General features: G+C 34.3%; 1 protein-coding gene across 7 annotated transcripts in view; it reads right to left on the reverse strand.

Moving 5' to 3' along the window:
* LOC117323328 (CSC1-like protein 2) overlaps positions 1-15,717 on the reverse strand; it is a 44,282-nt gene that overhangs the window by 6,408 nt on the left and 22,157 nt on the right. For all 7 annotated transcript variants that reach the window (XR_004531708.1, XR_004531706.1, XR_004531705.1 and 4 more), the window contains 17 exons: positions 15,194-15,231; positions 14,586-14,725; positions 14,115-14,166; positions 13,327-13,435; positions 12,425-12,498; positions 11,167-11,247; positions 10,677-10,788; positions 10,122-10,255; positions 9,439-9,564; positions 8,715-8,862; positions 8,217-8,323; positions 7,493-7,579; positions 6,535-6,591; positions 6,038-6,200; positions 5,342-5,447; positions 4,692-4,859; positions 3,703-3,818 (listed from right to left, as the gene is read on the reverse strand). Coding sequence is in view for 4 of the 7 variants with exons in the window: in XM_033878475.1 (XP_033734366.1) it covers positions 3,703-3,818; positions 4,692-4,859; positions 5,342-5,447; positions 6,038-6,200; positions 6,535-6,591; positions 7,493-7,579; positions 8,217-8,323; positions 8,715-8,862; positions 9,439-9,564; positions 10,122-10,255; positions 10,677-10,788; positions 11,167-11,247; positions 12,425-12,498; positions 13,327-13,435; positions 14,115-14,166; positions 14,586-14,725; positions 15,194-15,231 (1,818 nt within the window). In the remaining 3 variants the exon portion in view is untranslated. The remainder of the gene's footprint in view (positions 1-3,702; positions 3,819-4,691; positions 4,860-5,341; positions 5,448-6,037; positions 6,201-6,534; positions 6,592-7,492; positions 7,580-8,216; positions 8,324-8,714; positions 8,863-9,438; positions 9,565-10,121; positions 10,256-10,676; positions 10,789-11,166; positions 11,248-12,424; positions 12,499-13,326; positions 13,436-14,114; positions 14,167-14,585; positions 14,726-15,193; positions 15,232-15,717) is intronic.

Consider the following 15,717-nt stretch of genomic DNA (forward strand, 5'->3'; position numbering starts at 1 on the left):
TTCATACACTCAACAAACAACATCATACACTGTTCATACACTGATCAAACAACATCATACACTGTTCATACACTCAACAAACAACATCATACACTGTTCATACACTCAACAAACAAAATCATACACTGTTCATATACTGATCAACAACATCATACACTGTTCATACACTGATCAAACAATATCATACATTGTTCATACACTGATCAAACAATATCATACACTGTTCATACACTGATCAAACAAAATCATACACTTTTCATACACTGATCAAACAACATCATACACTGTTCATACACTGATCAAACAATATCATACATTGTTCATACACTGATCAAATAAAATCATACACTTTTCATACACTGATCAAACAACATCATACACTGTTCATACACTGATCAAACAAAATCATACACTGTTCATATACTGATCAAACAACATCATACACTGTTCATATACTGATCAAACAACATCATACACTGTTCATATACTGATCAAACAAATCATACACTGATCAAACACAAAATCATACACTGTTCATATACTGATCAAACAACATCATACACTGTTCATATACTGATCAAACAACATCATACACTGTTCATACACTGATCAAATCATACACTGTTCATACACTGATCAAACAACATCATACACTGTTCATATACTGATCAAACAACATCATACACTGTTCATATACTGATCAAACAACATCATACACTGTTCATATACTGATCAAACAACATCATACACTGTTCATATACTGATCAAACAACATCATACACTGTTCATACACTCAACAAACAACATCATACACTGTTCATACACTGATCAACAAAATCATACACTGTTCATATACTGATCAAACAACATCATACACTGTTCATACACCAATCAACAATACTATACACTGTTCATACACTGATCAAACACAACCATACACTGTTCATAAATGGCTCCTGCAATACGATACAGAAATGTCTCCTGTGATATGATACAGAAATATCTACTGTAATACGATACAGAAATGTCTCCTGTGATACGATACAGAAATGTCTCCTGTAATACGATACAGAAATGTCTCCTGTAATACGATACAGAAATGTCTCCTGTAATATGATACAGAAATGTCTCCTGTAATATGATACAGAAATGTCTCCTGTAATACGATACAGAAATGTCTCCTGTGATATGATACAGAATTATCTACTGTAATACGATACAGAAATGTCTCCTGTAATATGATACAGAAATGTCTCCTGTAATACGATACAGAAATGTCTCCTGTAATACGATACAGAAATGTCTCCTGTAATACGATATAGAATTGTCTCCTGTAATATGATACAGAAATGTCTCCTGTAATACGATACAGAAATGTCTCCTGTAATACGATACAGAAATGTCTCCCGTAATACGATACCGAAATGTCTCCTGTAATACGATACAGAAATGTCTCCCGTAATACGATACCGAAATGTCTCCCGTAATACAATACAGAAATGTCTCCTGTAATACGATACAGAAATGTTTCCTGTAATATGATACAGAATTGTCTCCTGTAATACGATACAGAATTGTCTCCTGTAATATGATACAGAAATGTCTCCTGTAATATGATACAGAATTGTCTCCTGTAATACGATACAGACGTGTACAATACAGCAACAACAAACTACAGGCTGTTGTCTTATGGGAGCTGGAGATACACAATACACACAAGGTAAACACCATTATCAGTGACACAGCAGCTACTCGGTATAATCAGTAAACATATATATAGCACTACAATGAACATGAGGGCATTCATGGTAACTTATCATTTAATTAACTTTTGATGTATCATATTTGGATAGTGTGGGGTGGAAAAATACCATTGTTCAATATGCCAAAGTGAAAAAAATTCTTTAAAAAAGTAATGACTGAATTGTCACAGGTCTCATTGTAATCAAGTTTATATATAAGTTAACTGTCACTGATTAGTCATCACTACTATTGACAAGATATTGTGACAGTGGGCATTGAACAGCCTTGTACACAAAGGGCCATAACTCCAAAAATAAAGGTCTGATACTAATGGCTGATGCACAAAGGGCCATAACTCCGAAAAATGGCCTGATACTAATGGCTTATGTGCAAAGGGCCATAACTCCAAAAATAAAGGTCTGATACTAATGGCTGATACACAAAGGGCCATAACTCAAAAAAGAAAGGTCTGGTGCTAATGGCTAATGCATGCAAAGGGCCATAACTCCAATAATGGTCTGATTCTAATTGCTGATGCACAAAGAGTCATAACTCCAAAAATAAAGGTCTGATTCAAATGGCTGATGCACAAAGGGCCATAACTCCAAAATTAACGATATGATACTAATGGCTAAATGCTTCTAAATATTCACTGTAAATACAATAGTATATGATCCCAGATCATTAAAATGTTCATAATATTCTCAAGAAATTGAAACCTAGTGGTCTCTACCACAACATAAAACAGCATCCATATAAACACAAGTTGCAGACAAAGCGGAACACTTCTTCTCTTTACTATGTAAGCTACAATATCTAAAATATATGGATTCATTCTATGTGCCAATTATACCGAAATTTATAATCTATAATCCAAAACATAAAACAGATTATATTCTGATAATATTGGATTACATGTACATTAATTCCAGACATCAATCAAATAATGATTTCTTCAAAAATAGTAATTTCCATTTTTTCTGTAAAATTTTGACTTGATATGAATGCAAACATTTTGTAAAACAGTACAAATATATTTGATACAAAAAAAAAAAATTAAAATTCCATTCCATGATGTTTTTGTTATGAATAGCATTAAATCTTGCACCATTATGACCCCATCAGAATGATTCCTTTGGGAGTAATGCATGCTCTATGACAAGTATCAGCTAACCAACTCATTGTCAGATAAATACAATACTAAAATGTCACTAAGCGTACAAAGAACGATTAAAAGTTATCACATAAAATGTTTAAATGTCAATAAATCATTTAAAATTAACTATAAATTATCATAATATACAAAACTGAAATTCTAATTGAAATTTTAATGAGAAACAGTTCAATCACTATCTAATGTGTTGTAGAATCCATTTACAGTTTTTATACAATGATACATGTATATCCAATGTGAAACAAAGTTTTCACAATCCATAACATTACTAGTTCAATTTCCACATGTCAAGATTTTTTTGAAACATTCTTAATCACTGAACAATTTCATTTATCTTCTGTGTATTCCATGATGTTGAAGAAACAATTTTTTTTTCAGTTGTGCTTCATACATAGATGACCCCATGTATAAAAAATCATCACAAACATGTCATACAGACATGACCCCATGTATAATACAAACATGTTCATATTAATCATTTGCATTAAAAGTCCAAAGTTTGAGTTGAGTACATACTGAGGAAAGAAATTGTTATATCAGACATTTACATTTTATTTGAAAGTATTTAATTCAAATGATATGGAAGACAGGAAGATGTTGGGATAGAATCATTTTGTCTAGTCCTCGACAAATTGATCACTGACAGGAATAAATCAAAAGGAAGAAAGAAGAAAATTTAGAAAATTGTTGATCGTAACAAGTGATTGTACATTCAGATATAAGTGAATGAATTAATAATCAAAGTAAAAATTTCAAGAAAAGAATATTTCAGTGTTTTTACTTACTTTGTATTTGAGTGGGTTAAAGTGTTTGAACCAGCCGAAGCAAACACGTCCTGTAAATGCCAGTAGTGATGCAAACAGAGCGACGAAGGAGAAAAAGAACACAGCACTCACTGCCTCTGTTGGGGGAGAAACATACTCAAATTAAAGTTTGTTTGTTTGCTTTTGTTTAACATCCTATTAACAGCCAGGGTCATTTAAGGACGTGCCAGGTTCTGGAGGAGGAGGAAAGTCGGAATACCCGGAGAAAAACCACCGACCTACGGTCAGTACTAGGCAACTGCCCCACACGGGTTTCAAACTCACCACCCAGAGGTGGAGGGCTAGTGATAAGTGTCAGGACACCTTAACCATTTGGCCACTGCACGGCTCCTACTCAAATTAAAGTCTTATTCATTTATATTTATATACAACATACAATGTACCGGACCGTACACTTCTGTATTTCTGCTGTAAATATACTGTGAATGTACATATTTTAGTGTTTATCTGATGTTAGCAATTTTTATTTTAGAAGCATTGTGGTAAATTGTGAATGCATTTACATGTATTTCACTTTCTACCAGGTATATACTGTTTCTATGTTAACTAATTTTGGCACACTAATTCATCAATGAGCTAGAAATATCAAAGTTTCCATCCTACCCGATGCAATATAAATGTTATTCATCAAGAATCAAGGAATATCCTGTATGTATTTTAGGCTTGATGTAAATAACTAGAAAAGCATTCTGAATTATGAAATATTGTGATAATTTTCACACATCTGAAAGCAATCTCACTAATCATGCAAGTCACTAATCATGCAGGTCCTACCTAAAAGAGAACAGCAGATATGCCCATGAAACTGTTTTTGCCTTTTGGAGACTAAAGGTCAAAATCTAGGTCACAGTGACCTAATTCTGGTACATTACACATAGACAGGATTTCTATTATGATACAGTAATACCCGAAATTTTCAAAGCTAGAATATGGGAAACTGAAGTCAGTACCTGAACGGACGGCTGTGAAGAAAACTATATTACACTGCAGGAGGATGACAGAGGCCACAACAAATGTGATAGCCGTATTATGGATGCCCTTGCTGATCCGAGACGGGCGATATGCAAAGTAAATGTTGTATCGGTCCACCATATGCTTCAGTACCATGTGTATCAGACCTACAAATACAAACCAAGCAATTTGGGGAATAATAAATTGTTTTCTATGTAAATCTGATCCAGTATTTCTAATTCGGTTTGTTTCCCCTTACAATCTAGTTAGCTTCTCTTACAATGACCATGGAATCAGTGAAGTGGAACATCAACAAATGTATAAACAAAATTCAAATTTCAAATGTCTTATGTCATTTATATTTAAAACTGCAAACTTTCGGTTCATTATTTTGCCATAAAGTTGATAATGGAATAGAAAAGATATGTATAGCACAAAATGGAGGGGATGGAAATTCAAAAGTTTGTATTAGTTTGCAAATTTGATGAAAATCTAATAGAAAGTAAGGACCTTTTCACTGTAGCTTGGAAGCCAAAATGGTGGACTATCAAGTTGGTTATTTGGTATTTTCCAAAGTATTCTACCAGTTTTGAATAGGAACAAACTCAGTTAGATTGAGGACATTTAGAATCCTGACCATTTTACTTACCAAACGGTACGATGAGAGGACATGATATACTATAGGCAACAACTACAGCAAACACACACAGCATCCAGGCATACTGGACACCGAACTGGAACTCCCAGACTGTCGTCTGCAAGCAACATAAATCTTCTAGAGTATGAGACATACAGATCAAATCAACTATTTTAGAAAATTAATGTAGAGTTCTGTAAAATGAAATGTTTTTGCTGATCAGTGAAACAAACAGATCAAAGTAATTTTCAGCAGAAAAAATCTCTTGAATAATTCCACTTGACTCAATATAATCCTAAACCTGTTGTCTTACCAGTTCACAAACCTCCTATTTCATGGTTGGCAGATAACTTACAAAAGTGTAGAGTTTAAACTAGCTTTAATCTTGAATCTTCATTGATATCACGATATTAATCCCCACATTATTTCAGCACATTCTTTGATAAATGTAGTATTAAACATATATATTTCACAATTGTGACTTTATTACCAGTCCACAAGTAAGGTGTTATGAAAGTATTTTAACAACTTTTTAAATCAAGTTTCTGATCCAAGAGCAAATTTATCATCTTTAGGTTCACTTACTACTTGAGAATAATTTTCTATGAGCATGCAACTGAACCCCTAGCTTAGCAGGTAAGACTGTACTGAGCATGCATATAAAATTTAGGAACTGCCTGATGCCCTACCATTGCTACCGGTACATACCTTCCTTACTGCACTTTCCTCTGCAGATGACCGAGCAAAGAAAAGTCTGACACTGTACACAAGAAGCTCTGAGAACCTCATCAACTCCAGGGCTGTGCCTATGAAGGCTGAGGTTATCACATAATTCACAAAGAAAGCCCCATTGCCAGGAAGGAATATACACCTGCATAATCAATAATACTATGCATTAGTAGCTGAACCTTGTAGACAAAAATTAACTCACTTTACCGCGTGCTGGAAGGTTTTATCCCCTCAATTATTCAATATTTTGCAGAAATTATGAAACATACTATAAGTGTCTCTACTAATTATAGCGGCAATAATGAAACATACCATAATTATCTCTACTTCATTTTCAAGGTATAACTGTTATGTATCTAAGCTTTATAGATTTCGTCTATCCATGAAAATAGTAAAATACAATGATCCCCTTCACATTAACAACTCTGACATTGTTACTAGGTATTTTATGAATACTCCATATATACAGTTCTTACTTCCAGCGCAAGTCATTCTGAGTGTCCATCACCAGCCACTGGAACAAGGCATTCACACTGCAAATACCACAATATACAGCCATGTTACAGGCAACTTATTTGCACAATCAAGTCACATTATTCAAGCAAAAATCTCTTTATTGATAATTACTTTTTATATGAATATCTATATATTTCATTGCATTAGCAATACTGGGTATTGATAAAGCAATACATGTCCCCTACCAGCCGCCACTAAAAAAGTAACCTTGACCTTGACCTAAAATCCTTTAAACTCAAACATGCCCTAGATATTATGGTCCTTTATCACTGAGCGAAGTTTGATCAAAATCCTTTCAGGAATGAAGCTGTTAGAGAGCTGGGAATCTTTGCTGCTACATACATACTTACAAGATGGATAGAGAGGAAACCTATCAACCCATCCGGATTTGGGGACTAACAAAAAGTGTGTGGCATTAATCACAAACAAACCCTACACACAATTGATCAGCCATCGTTCCTTTATCAGGTTTGTACCTGGTCCACCTGTCCAGTATGAATTTGCTGTACTCATAATGGAACGCGCTGTACCAGCCAAATGGAACCAAACCGAACCAGTTCTTGTGGATCGTTTTTTTAAGCATACCACCTGGATCCAAGATGGCAGAACAGTGACTCTTCATTTGTCATGCAAAAGTACATTAATTGTCAAAAACGAGACAGGGACTTTCCATTTGCAATGAAATGATATAAGTCAATGTTTGGCGGAACTTTTCAGGTATTGATATTACATCTGTTACATTGTAAAAAAGGAAAATAATCGGGTTTTTATGTTTTGAGCGAGCCACAGGTGCCATCTTAGGAACTTGCTTGATATTCAATTGCATTCCATAATATGATAACGATAAAGGAACACATGGTGAACATTCTAAAGTTGTACAACCTACATTTCCAGTGTTATTTACTACCAAACACTTACCTAAACAGACCTAAAGAAGGTAAAATCAAGACCATGAGCAGCAAAAAAATAAAACACTTTATCATCACAGAATGGTGTTCTGAAGTTCTGAAATAAAGAAAAGAAATTATCATTATAAACAAGTTGTAATAGTCAGTTTTAAATTGTGCCCCAGATAAGACATACCATAGATCTATGTTTTTAACCAATTTTGTTGTTGCTAAGTTATTGGTGCTTTGTACCACTGGCCTGTATCAATTGTCCACTGACTTATTTATTGTCAGTTGATCTGGATTTTATCAAATAATCTACATGTATATCTTTATAAAAAAAAAGTGGCCTATATACTGACCTTGTCCAGAGACCTCTCACTGACCTTACAAAGTGACCTATATATTGACTTTTTCTTATGACTTTGTCCAGTGTCCTACATCCTAATGACCTTGTCCAGTAACCTCTATATGTACTAGACTTTGTCCAGTGATCTACATACTGACCTTGTCCAGTGTCCTCTATACTGACTTTGGACAGTGACTAATATCCTGAATATATCTGTGATTTTGTCCAATGACCTAAATACTGACTTTGTCAAGTGACCTACATATTGACCTTATCCTGTGACCTATATATTGACCTTTTCGAGTAACCTACATACTGTATTTATACTAACATTGTCCAGCGACCTATATAATGACCTTGTCCAGTGACCTATATACTGACCTTGTCCAGTGACCTATATACTGACCTTGTCCAATGACCTATATACTGGTCTGAGTAATACACAGCATTTGGCAAAAGACAAGCAAATGTCCACAGAAGCAGAGTTGGCAGAAACTGCTGAATTATAGGACTCTGAAAGTTAGAAATTATGATTTTTTTACAACCCACTTTTACACCCCTAGAATCTCTAGACTTGAAAGATCATCCAAGGCTAATAACGTTTTTCTAAATATCTTTTTTTTTCATTATAAAATTTGCTAAACCAATGTTTGTTTCAGGCATTATCTTTTTAAAATGTTTTCATACGCCTACAAAATCTATAATTAAATTCTTACTTTTATTTAATTTCAATATAGTGATCTTCATTATTTTTAAATATCCATATGAAAAAACTGAAAGTATGTACATTTTTCCTGTAAAAGGTTTTGTGCAAGTAGACCCAAACAAATATTCAGCCTTCGATAAATAACTCCAGGTCAAAAATATATCTATCGCTCTTAAATGTTTTTCTATGAAGACTTACCGTCATTGATCCCTTTAAGTATTCCACTTTGTCAAGGTTATTGATGATGATGAGCGGCGTGGTGAAAAAGAAAAGGAGGATGACGAGGAATCCGTTAATTACAATCGCAAATATCCACCATCGTATCCCAGATTTTGTCAGGTTCTCCCTGTCAAAAAATTACACATGGTACAATTTGTTGTATAATATATAAGTGTTACACAACGAGTGGTTGTTGGGTATGGAATTTATTTCACACGAGTAAGTTATTTTCTAAAAATTAAAAAAGACACAAGCTTCTGTGAGTGTCTTTTGTAACTTTTGAAAAATAACTTACTCGTGTGAAATAAATTTCATATCCAAAAATCATGAGTCATGTGACCTGTTTCTACCACAATAATATCGGCTTGAATCAAAGGGAAACGTGGCCAAGTCTTATTTCGCATGGGCAAACAAGTTGTACAGGTGCCGTCCGGGATCCAGTGATGTGACATCATTCGATTATTGATGACATCAATAACAAGTGCAGCTCGGGTCAAAGTTCGAATTCTTGGTCAATCAAAAGACCGGAAGGTCATATTCCACTATTGGAATATAACATATATATATCTCCAACAGTAGGCACATTTACACAATGGTTAGAGAGTGGAATAACACAAAGACATTGTATTATCAAATATCAGATAATCCTAAGACAACAATAACTACTAATTACAACTGTAATTATTTTGTTTGTTACACTAACCAGTAGATGTTTTCTGGAGATGGAGCGTACTTGACGTCCCACTCAGCAATGTTAAGTTCTTTGGCCACAGTGGATGGTGGACAGCTGTTGGACCCTTTACAGGCCAAACCAAAGTCAGCTAAAACCCTATAAACACAAAAGGCAAAGTAAAACTCTGGAATCTGAAGACATAAGCTCTATAATCAACAATGAAATGTTTTCTGCTGGCATTTATAGGCAATATGAATAGTAAAGGTAGCATGCATGTCCCTCGCTACTCAGGAAACCATTTAAATGCTCCATGAAACTCTAATTTTAGCTTTTTTACATGTTTACTAATATCCCACATCTGAATCCTTATGAATATTCCCAATGGTTCTAGATATACAAAATTTATGTACATTTGAATCATATTTTTTAAATTATTCAAATTATGTGGTTAGTTACCTCCCCTTCAACATTTTGCCATTTCTTACTGTCTTGATTTCCATATTTTTGGTCCCTAGTATCAATGAGTTCCAGAATTACTGTACTGAGATAAATGTAATATTGTTGATCCATAAATTTTTTTTTTTCTTTCATCACTATTTTTCTTTTAAAAAACAATATAATTTCATCCCAGGAATCTTTCGTAACTATAATTTTCCTGTATATTTTTTTTCGGAGGTGTACTAGCCATAGACACACAGTAAGTATATGCATACTTTTCTGCCATGTAGTCAGTCTGGAAGGATACAAATGCGATGCCCTGAGGGTCCTGGTAGGCAGTGATTTTCTCGTTCTCACACTTATTTTTCAGCTCAGCCTCCAGAGTGCTGTAGTATTCTAAAGCATCTACCTACAGCCGCACACACAATACACAAAATCACTATTCATTTCAATTTGATTTAATTCAACAGATAAGAAAACCGATAATTTAATGCAGTTTAGATAGTCATGTGATGCTTCAGATTATGTGAAAGGTGTTCATATCTACAACTGTACATGTACATCTTCTTTGTGAAGCCATTTTAATTTAAATTCAAAATTTCAACTACAATGTTGAAAGACAATTTACATGATGCTTTACAGTTTCTCAAATCTCCTAATTCAAATACATTGTAGGAGTAGTATAATATTTTACATTACATTTCTTAAATTTTACTTAGAGATATGAATTTATCAGTTTAATTTACCTTTTTTTGAATTTTCAAAATTAAATTGAATTATTTAGATAAACAAGATAAGGAATCCTAACTCCATTTTCCTGCCTAGCTTACCTTCTGGGAACCACAGCAGCACCGACCACAGGCATGTGGCCTCATCATTGGACGATTCCCAGTCCGATCACATTCTATCTGGGAGTTCATCCGCGCCTCACTCGCAGTCTTCCTGTAGGCCATCAAAATGATGTATTTGAATACCATATCTTACAATATTATTCTATATACAGCTACAAAGTTCCATAGTTACCAGGTAAGATAAGTATGTTTTACTACACACAAATATCACCTATGTTATACTGGTGCAAAAATTAAAATCCTTTTTATTTAAATCTCGAGCAACTAGTATCCATCTGAAAAAAAATATATATACAGTCAATACAAGCATTAAAAAGACAGTTTCTTGTATTTGACTTAGCCCCTTTTCCTTATGGGCAGACTCCCAGTTTTAATGAGGCATAAAAAACTCTTTTTTCAATGACATTGCAACAACTTTCAAAAAAATTTCCAAAAGATTTGATTTCTGCTAGTTTATTGTCCTACTTACAGTTTCTTGTCCAGGATGACAAGATTGGAGATGTTGTAGGCGAATTGTACATCAATTACCGCAGTCTCTGGGTAAGCCTCTCTGAAACCCCATCGTCATGGTTACATTGACTACATTTGGCTTCAGACAAGTATCTTAATTCACCAATTTGTTTCTTTTACACAAAATATGATTAAGTCAGTCCGGAGGAAGGACAATCGACCTTACAGCAAGGCTGAACATTAGATTTGATAAGTGTATAAGCAGATTTGTCTTGTTTCAATGAGTAGTAACTTGACTCCTTGATAAATCATTACATTTAGAATTTTGAAGATATGATTTCTTATCAAACCCTATATTCATCATATGTTTGTCATACTGCAAAGTATAAAGCAAATTTCAAAAAAAATTTAGACATAAAATTTGCATATGATTAGATTTCCTGGATAATATTAAACCAGTTGAAAATTTGCATAGAAAGACAGTAAAAAATTTCACAATTGTTAGGAAAGGATCATCCAGAATCTACCAGTATGCCATAATTTTTAAACTCTCAGAAGTTCCATTCATCCTAAGGTAGCAGTGTACAGTAAAAATGCCAAATTCTGAAAAATATGGCACATGCTTTAGATATGTAAACATTGCCAGTTAACCTTACATATAACCTCTAATAAAGTATATATATTTGAAATCTGTACAACATTTGCAATTTTAATAGAGCTCTGAAGGATAAGTAAACTGATATTTTCTGTGATTTTTAGAGCTGTGAATACCATGGTAACAGCTTAAAAAATTCTCAAAAATTGCAAAATATTATGATATTTGACCCAAAATGGCACAATTCTCTACACAATTTTTTTTCTGAAACCTATTTAAAATTAAATATCTCTATCCCAAAGACAGAATTAATCTTGTTTGGACATATGTTGTAAATTAAGTTTTTCCGCTATCTTACCTTTTCTGTGGGCTTCCATTTTGCGCTGTAGGCGAAACTAAATTTCCTGTGTAAACACACGTTCGGAAAATCCGGATATTTAAAATCCGGAACCAATTTATTGATTTTTGTTTTAATAAATGTGAAGCCTGTATGTACTACTTCATACTGGATATACCAATTATAGTGTACATTTATTTTTTCATTTTTTATACATATCATAATACAGGAGTTATTTGCTTAACAAAAAAATTGCCCATGGCCAGGCTGTCTTACTGTGGTGTGCTACCTAAAAATTTCATTCTCTGGCATTCTGGTGGAGCAAGGGAAGTACTGACTACTTACTGGAAGTGTTGAGTGATGATGTTTTTGAAGCATCTCTGAGTTGGGATGTTGGAGATCATCAATGTTCTTGACACCTATGGCAACAACAAAACAACAATTAATCATTGATGTGACAGAGATTATTAAAATTTCCATTTCCGTACATTCGTATCTGATACAACACCTGGACCCAATGTAAATTCCCTGTTATAACAAAGCAAGTACAGAAAATTTAACATAGCCCGTTCATTTATGAGTTTTTTAATAAAAGATAAACTCTGACCTTGTCCTACCTGGTCATTCTCCTGGTACCCCAGGTTGACATATCACCTTGTAAATCTCTGTCATTGACCTAACTGGTCATTCTCCTGGTACCCTAGGTTGACATATGACCTTGTAAATCTCAACTTTGACCTACCTGGTCATTGTCCTGGTACCCCAGGTTGACATATGACCTTGTACATCTCTGACCTTGACCTACAGATCATTTTCCTGGTACCCAAGATTGACATATGACCTTGTAAATCTCTGTCCTTGACCTACCTGGCCATTCTCCTGGTACCTCAGGTTGACATATGACCTTGTAAATCTCTGACCTTGACCTACCTGGTCATTCTCTTGGTTCCCCAGGTTGACATGTGACCTTGTAAATCTCTGACCTTGACCTACCTAGTCATTCTCCTGGTATCCTAGGTTGACATATGACCTTATAAAGCTCTGAACTTGACCTAACTGGTTATCCTCTTGATACTCCAGGTTGACAAATGACCTTGTAAATCTCTTGACCTTTACCTACCTGGTCATTCTCCTGGTTCCCCAGGTTGACATATATGACCTTGTAAATCTCTGACATTGACCTACCTGATCATCCTCTTGATACTCCAGGATGACATATGACCTTGTAGATCTCAACTTTGACCTACCTGGTCATCCTCTTGATACTCCAGGTTGCGTGAGAAGTGATGCATCAGGGCCACGATAATGATGAGGAAGACAATTGCCAACAGGGCGTGTATCCACAGAAGGGGCGACCTGTAACAATGATCACATTGTTACTTCAACAAAAACATTCAAACTAAATGTAAAAGAATTTGAAGGTTTTGAGACAGTTGTATTCCAAGATATTGATATTATGACTTTAATATCAACAATATCTTGAAAATAACCATGGTCTTATCTGACTGAGCATTCTGACATCCTATCTGAACAGACAGTCTTATTCCGACATCCTGTCTAAACAGACACTGTTGTATTCCGACATCCTGTCTAACCAGACACTGTTGTATTCTGACATCCTATCTAAACAGACACTGTTGTATTCCGACATCCTGTCTTATATTACCCAAACCCCATAGTATTATAACATTCAGTCTAAACTGACACCTGAGTATTCTGACACAATGTCTTATCTGACCCTAACATTATATTTCTCATTCACCATAATGCTGTAAGACTGAGGGCACTTAAGAGGTGTATCATGAGACAGTCTGAAATGACTATTGTAAGTTGTATCCCATAGGTTTAGTTTTAATCTGTACAATAATGATCTCCAAACTGAATGTTAGCTGGATCCATTCACAGCATAACACATAACTATTCAAATTCAATTACAAGTTTTAACAATTTTCAAATATAATATATCTGTAACTTGATGAAATTTCTGTACTTAGATACTCTGAAGTATTAAAATGCCTTTTGCTATGGTACTTACTTAGGGTCCAGGTTTCCTATGGTTGTGTGACCAAAGTCTGTAGCATTGCCAACTATAATGACAAAGATTTGTAGTGATATAATTCACATACTTGTTGTAATATAATTCAAATAATTTATGATTCAAAAGTTTTAAAAGGTCCTGTTAATCCTAAGCATAGTTCATTCCACAAATAAATAGAATACCAGTATTTTAACTCTAAAACTAGAAATTGCATGGAATATTTAAAATCCTTTACTAAAAATAGATTTTTCAAATTTGTTTAATGCAGATATCAGCAGGATCTATCACAAAATACATCTCAAAACTTCATATAGTAAATAGGTTTTTCACAGTATATTTAAGTTAATGAACTCCAATTCCAGGTCCTTGTAAAATGTAAAATAAAGGTAATTGCAAATGAAGTTGTTCATAAAACATGAGTAATTCAAAGTATTACATATACATTCTGTACATGGTCACATGACTTACTGATGTCGCCGGAGAAGTTGGTGGGGATGACGACAGCGACTGCTAGGATACAGATGATGGTCGTGTAGATGATCAAGTAGCGCTGGAAGGATAGGTACTGGATCGCATCATGGCCGCATTTCTGTAGGATGTCTGCATCCCTATCAACACAAATCAGCACTATACATGTAGGTCAAGGTTACCTAAATCATGTGTCAAGGTCATATCATATGTCTGCATCCCTATCAACACAAATCAGCACTATATATGTAGGTCAAGGTTACCTAAATCATGTGTCAAGGTCATATCAAATGTCTGCATCCATATTAACATAGATAAGCACTGCATATGTAGGTCAAGGTTACATAAATCATGTGTCAAGGTCGCATAAAATGGGACAGGGACACAGCTTGTATATAGAACATCTGGCCCAAATTCTTAAAAACAAACCCACTGAAAATAACTTTTTCCCAAAAATTGGTTATTTGTTAGACCCTCCGATATGTATGGTATATAAGTTAGGTATCCCTTTTAGATAGAAGATTTGCAGCATACTGAATTGTCAAATACAACACTTCCTAAAGTAACAGTTTACACAACAGTCTTGTAGAAAATCTATATATACTTACTTGACTCTAAAAAATGCTGGTATCCAGGCACAGAACCCCTGTAAGAACAGAGTAACAAGTAATGGCTGTGGAATGGCTAAGTAAAGTACATGTGTATCTTTAGATTACGTCCAGATGACCAAGTTATATATGTAATTTGAAAATTAAGGATGTCTGATGCCATAAAATGGTTAAGCTCTTTACTTATACAAGATATAAATTACATATACCTGTCAGGTTATATTCGTATGTAAAAATGGAAATTAATGTGAGGGGGAAATTTACACTAAATATATGAAGGCCATTTGGTCGTGCAAATAGTGATGTATGTGGTATATATTGAACATGTGCAAAACAAAGGGCTCATCAATCATAGAAATAAGCCTTATGTGTAAAGTTGACCAATCAAAATCATTAAATTAATCCCCCACAGATATAACCACATTTACAGTATATACAGTAGATATAGTTATAGTATATACAGTAGATATAGTTACAGTATACAGTAGATATAGTTATAGTATATATAGTAGATATGGTTATAG

Source organism: Pecten maximus, chromosome 3 (assembly GCF_902652985.1).
Source record: "Pecten maximus chromosome 3, xPecMax1.1, whole genome shotgun sequence".
NCBI lineage: Eukaryota > Metazoa > Mollusca > Bivalvia > Pectinida > Pectinidae > Pecten > Pecten maximus.